The sequence below is a fragment of the Montipora foliosa genome, chromosome 4, assembly GCF_036669935.1.
Source record: "Montipora foliosa isolate CH-2021 chromosome 4, ASM3666993v2, whole genome shotgun sequence".
Taxonomy (NCBI): Eukaryota; Metazoa; Cnidaria; class Anthozoa; order Scleractinia; family Acroporidae; genus Montipora; species Montipora foliosa.
This window is the reverse complement of record NC_090872.1, coordinates 34291115-34297326: the sequence shown is the minus strand read 5'-3', so window position 1 is coordinate 34297326 and position 6212 is coordinate 34291115. Positions and strand designations below refer to the sequence as shown.

The following is a 6212-nucleotide window of genomic DNA, read 5'->3' as shown; positions in this document are numbered from 1 at the left end:
TATTTTTTCTCTCGTCACATTTACGACTGACAGACAACGAAGTATAGAATGCGCCTTTTGGAACAGTTTGTCACATGACCTCCTTTACATAGTCTTACAGGAGTCTGCTGATCTCATGCCAATCCTGTTTTTTTTTTTTTAACCTTTCAAACTACTTTTAAAGCTTTGAATCGAGATTTAAAGTCTGAAAATTTCCACATTTACTCTCACTTATTTCACTCTTGGTAACATTAGGAATCTAGATCTGAGCTCCGTTTTTGACGCTTAATTATGGAAAATTAAACTGGAGAACAAAAGCTTTTCGTTCATAAACGATAGTATGGAATTTTCAAGTATTTTACTGATCATGAAATCTTTACCTTAAAGGTGGTTTCTCTCGCAAAATTTGTATTCTGAGTAGGTCAAACATGACCTCTACATTTCTGGAATTTATAAAGCTTCAAGCTCACCAACTATCAGTCATGTGACCAGTCTGTTGCAAATGGCGCTAGGCCACTCATCCGAGTACTGAAGAAATGCTATTTATATACTCAGTGGGACTTTATTCATTTAATTCACTGTTGTTTTCAAAGTGATTATTTCCATTATGCTACGCCGAATGTGACAAAATATCAAGAAACCAAGAAGGCTACGGCGACGAAAACGTTACTTCAACCTATTAGCTTGAGCTATCCTAAGTGCTAAGTGTTTCAAGGCGTTTCCATCTTGTTTATGTTGTATAAGATAGGCGAAGTATTCGATAACCAAAATCGTACGAACGGATTTGAAAAAAAGAGAAAGAACAAAAGATTCACTGTTTGTTGTCGCCTGTTAGACGGGCTGGCCCGGTAAAAGGGATGAAGTGTTTATATGGACGATTTCAGACAGGTTTACCGGGATGAATTTTAGTCAATGAGTCATGAGTCAATGCGTCAGTGAATTAGTGCAGTTACCCTAACCCATAAAATGAAGCAGAGATAAAATTTGTGAGGTTGTCATTATGAAAAAAAAGACTACACAAGTTGAAAGAGTAATTTCAACTTAAAAGATTGTAATAAATCATTTAATTATTTATTCACTTATTGTTTTTTTTTGGTGAAAGCAAAAAGAGAAAGGGCTTCCTCTTAATCATTTTTGATTAATCAAGTTGGGAAAAAACACTTGTGTATTTGATAATACTGATCAGTCTGTAAAACTTGCAGTACTTGTAGATATTTTAAAATCATAAATAATGTTTCTTAGGTACTAAGAAGTTGAAAAGTTATGTGCGGGGAAGGACAGATTTGCCTCCATGTTTAACGCACTCATTGGATGAGGTAAAAGCAAAATTCTAGATAATCCTCTTCTTGACAATATGCTTTTAACACTTGATGCCTCACACAGCTACAGTATACATTTGCTCGTATTTATATTTTCCACGTCTGTGCCACTCCAGTTATTGTGTCAAGGCGTGGAGGATGAGGCTGTCTGTGTCCTTGCTTTGATTGTCAGTGGAGGCTAAATCGTATGTTCGGGATATTTTTAGGTAAGTAAGCCTTTGCAGGTTGAAGCTGAGAGAGAGAGAGTGACCAAGTCAGGTTTTCTTGTTCTTCTATGACATGGTAACCATTGCCACTATAGTTGCAACAAACAGTATTGTTTTATTATGGTTATGTTGTACATTTTAAATAGATATATTTTAATTTCATTTCATTTCATTTCCTGGAACAGGATTTGGGTCATGCAATTGAAGTCTGTCTTACTGACCAGAAAAAACCTGAAATTGTTATGATCGTTTAGCATGGCTTTGTAAAATTTGCCATTTTGGTTACAAATATACCTCTCGTATTCATTGTTGACCTACCACTAATGGCAACATTTTGATTACATATAGGGGCCTTCATCAGTACTACCAAGACAGAATGGCATTTCTGTTTTGGCTTGCAGATAGCCAGTCAGTGGAGGGTGTCAAAGGTGGGAATAAAAAGGCATAGGCAAGAATGAAATTGTAACTTAAGGCAATTGAATTGAATGATGGGTAAAAGATGATTTGTAAATCGAGAAAATCAATGGGAACATGCCACCATGTTTATCAACGATATCAGCAGCTAAGAAGAAAAAATTGTTTTGAAGACAACTCAAAAAGAGGGAATTAATGCATGCACTAATTTTGAGTAGTTATTTTTCTTCCTTCTGTCAATATCTACCAGTTAGTAACCATTCACCTTTTGTTTAAAATTTTGTCGGGACATTAATAATATAGTTGGTGCCTTTTTCAATTTTACCTCATAGTTCAATCAAGATTTGGAGTGCCTGCAGAAAATACAGTACTGCTAGTGGTTCCCGGTCACATGCCACAATTTGTCGAGATTTTTAATGGAAAAAAGTGGATATGAATAACAATATAATAGTTCATTGTATTATCATACTGGGCAACCTGTTTATAGAAACCAGCCAGAAAATACATTACATGTGAACCTTTTATTATTAAATTGGTTAGGTTTTGGAGTACAAATCAAATATGGCAACACTGTGGACCTGTAACGTGCAACTTAATTTTGTATCTTACGCCTCTTTTTGTTCTTCACAGCGGCCAACTACGATCGAAGGCAATTAATAACTGCAGTTGCGCATAATTTAATCAAAGGATTTGATTGGTTATCTTCTCAAAAAAAGTGTGTTTTGTGCAGGGTAAAGGCCAAAAATACGGACAAAAACATGAAACAAAGGAACTTGTCCAGTTTCATAACCATCTCCATGCATTAACTATGCTGAAGACAATATGTTATCTTTGTGTGTGAAGATATTTTTTTTTTGAGCGAAAGCTCACTTGGTCTTTCATTGGTGTTTATATAATAAATACTAATATTAACCCGGCGTTTGTTCTAGCATTGGTCCAGTAATGTTGCATCGATGCGCCTAATGATAAAAAAAAAAAAAAAACGTTCAGACGCGCGTAAGACGCCTTTTCTGTTACTGGTCCTGCTCCACTGCCAACAACGGTTACTCTTTGGTGGGGTGAAGAACGTCCACCTTGTATAATTTTTTTCATTTGTCACGCAGTTCCCTTGAAGACGTTACGGGACCCAAACGACTCTGCCTAAGAAGCCACACTAGTAGGCTGGGTTCCTTGTCTTATCATTTCAGGAGCTTCGGGGACATATTCCAGATGTTTTTCATTCCACGCCTTTCTTGTAAATCCTCGGCGAAAAGCTGGCGCGCTTGTCGTAGTAACAACGTTTGTCCCCCGTCCGCACAAGTGAACAGCCCAAAGAGGGCCTTACGAAAACCATCGTTCAGAAGTACATAGAGGCAAGGATTGATGGCGCTGTTTGCATGAGCTATCCAAAAAAATACAAAGCTTGCAACGTATGGTAGTTTGTCCTGTTGATCAGGAAGCACAAACCAGAAGAAATGATTGACGTAAGATGGAAACCAGCACAGCGCGAAAACAACGCATATAACAACCAACAGTCGCACGACCTTATGCCTGGACTTCTCAACCACGGCACGGTTGCTATCGGTCATGTTGCCTGGAATTTTACGACGAGCCAGTGTGCGGCATATCAAAGTGTGTGTAATGATAATTATGAAGAGTGGCAAGGCGTACATCATTACGAAAAGAGATATATGAAAGATTCTATATGCACGAAAAAATTCTTCTTCTGAAAGATTGTTTATGGACAATGCGGAATAGCAATAGTAACCATTTGTGTCCGGATCAAATGACACATCAGAAAGAAACACGTAAGGGAACATTAACGCAAACGAAAGAACCCATATCGTCGATGATAGAATCTTTGGTCGTTGGAAAATCGCTTCTCGAAGAGGAAAGAAAACGGCGTAAAATCTATCAAAGGAAATGAGCATCATTGTCAAGACTGAAGCTGCTATAGAAATAGGCATAACGTAGAGAAGCACTTTGCAGGTAACGATTCCCAATTTTCCTCCAAACCAAAGACTTTGTTTGTAAAGATATGCGACTTGGTATGGCATAACTGTTACGGTCAGTAATAGATCTGCAATAGCCATGTTTGCTATAAAGAGGTTCGTTACATTTCTGGAAGATTTCTTTAACACCACGAACAAGCCAAAGGAATTGCCAAAAAAGGCTATCAAGAAGGTAACTGTATATGCTGATGTCAAGGCAATCTGGGCTTTCAATGATAAATGATCAGGAACTTGTACTGTGGAACTGTGGTCGTTTGTTCCTAAAAGACAAAAAGAGGGTTACCAGACAAGTCAAAATCAAAGAGTCTAGTGATACACGCATGGCTTCGAGGCCCTTGTGTGAAATCGAGGCAAGTCGCCGTTTTGACTGACTCTTCCGTAATTCTCTGCTCGACTCGTGGTATGGTCTCTCGTTCCCAAAACTCAATTTCCGAAGCACAAACACTAAAGAAAGGAAATCATCTTCAAGGTTTGTCGCAAATCTGCGCCTTTTATGTGGTTTTAGATGAAGTTAAATAAATGAAATTTGATTTTTGAATATCCTAGTTTACTACTACCAATGATAATAATGATAATAATGATAATAATAATAATAATAATAATAATAATAAGTACATATTTGTCCGTGAAGCAAAGTGTCGTGTGATACATGCATGGCTTCGAGGCCCTCGTATGATATCGAGACAAGTGGCCAGTCAGCCCAAGTTGTCAGGGCATTAGAACTTATGATCGGATGGTTACGTTCGACCCCAGATAATCAGATACCGATAATAATATGGTGAGATATAATGAGCTCAAAGGACTGAAGTATAACGGGGGAGGGGGGGGGGGGGGGTGGAATAAAGGAATCCATGGTTCTGCCTCCGAAAAGTCTAACGGGGAAAACGAAATAAAAGGGAGGTGATCCTGTTGAAGGTAAACTGGCACTTCGTGTATTAAACTACTGGACTAAATAAGCCATCAACAACAATAAGCCACCTCGGTAAACATGGAAAACAACAAACCCGTTTTGATTTGCTTACCGTTTGTTTCTGTACCGTTGTTGGGGTCGTTCATTTTATTTTAGCCTCAAGGAATCTGGACTTATCTGTTGAGACAATAAGGACGAACTTGAGTACACATCTTAAAGCGGTGACACTAAGTTAAAGCACATATGTCCTTCTATTTGAATGTTCCTTTCAGTTCACCCAGAAAGGTGTCGCTGTTTTGCCTATATAGCTACTTTACTATGGTAGTATCCACTTAGGTTTGGATTCCGTTCAAATGTGTACAAAATATTCGGATTTTCCGTAATGTTTAGAGGCTGGTGAAGTAGAGACGTGAGGTTGACCTTCAACGTTAACAGCCGGTTCCTCAACCAATATACAGCTGGAGCCTCGGATTCTTAACAAGCGTGTAAGGGAAAGTGTTGTGAGATCTCCAATCGCTTGACGGAGGTACACCGTTAAATAAACATCACCAGATACACCGTAACGGTCAAGAGCTACAATTTCTTTACAGAATCTTACATGGGTCTTGGTCTGCGTCGGCTTATGACTTGTATGAACCAGCTTCGACTTGAACTGTCAATTAGCTTCAACTTCAGTTTCAATTCCAAATGACCAGCTTTCACAAATTCAGTTCTTTTATAGTATAGATAGAGTTAATTAAGCTCAAATAGTTAAAATAATATTTTGGGGGTGAAGGCGCAATAATTGGATGTCAGTTTTTCATTAGTTCTTCCATTTTTTTTCGAGTTTATTAAAATTTTAATCGATATTCGTTTTTTATGTATTCGTCCGTCTTTAACGAAAACGATAAAATTCTTTATTCCGCGTGTTCGAACCTCTAAATATTCCTTATTCATTTTCTTTTTTAAGCCGTCTTTCATTATTCCGCTTCCATTCATGATAAACTTAAGTAAACACAAAGTAATAACTAAGTTTGACAGTTTACAATTTATTGGCATATCAATAGAAGGAAAGCACCTGAGCTGAGAAAAGTAAAAAAATCTTCCCACATTGAAGTTTGTTTCATTTCTCGCCTGAAGCTAGGTCATAAATTACTTATTCCAACAATGAAAAAAAATTGGGGGGTCACCGACTTTGTTTCGGAGAAAATGGCAAGGGAAAAATGCCCTAATTTCGCTAGATAGATCATCATAACTAGATGTAGCCTCATCTACTCATCTGTCGAAAATCATAAAAGTAATATGTTAGAGTGAAGGTTTCTGTGCATAGAAATATAGGAGTGGGTTTTTTAGATTATTGCATGCCACTGAGGATGTCGTAAACAGTAGAGGTAATCCTCAACGAGCGTATTCG

General features: G+C 37.7%; 1 protein-coding gene across 1 annotated transcript; it reads right to left on the bottom strand.

Moving 5' to 3' along the window:
* Positions 1 to 1749: 1749 nt before the first annotated feature.
* LOC137999195 (kappa-type opioid receptor-like) lies at positions 1750 to 5494 on the bottom strand. The gene is made up of 3 exons (XM_068845045.1): positions 5418 to 5494; positions 4932 to 4996; positions 1750 to 4169 (listed from the first exon to the last, which is right to left on the bottom strand). The coding sequence occupies exons 2-3, from the start codon at positions 4963 to 4965 to the stop codon at positions 3097 to 3099; spliced, it is 1107 nt and encodes a 368-aa protein (XP_068701146.1). The 5' UTR covers positions 4966 to 4996; positions 5418 to 5494; the 3' UTR covers positions 1750 to 3096.
* Between the last annotated feature and the right edge of the window lie 718 nt (positions 5495 to 6212).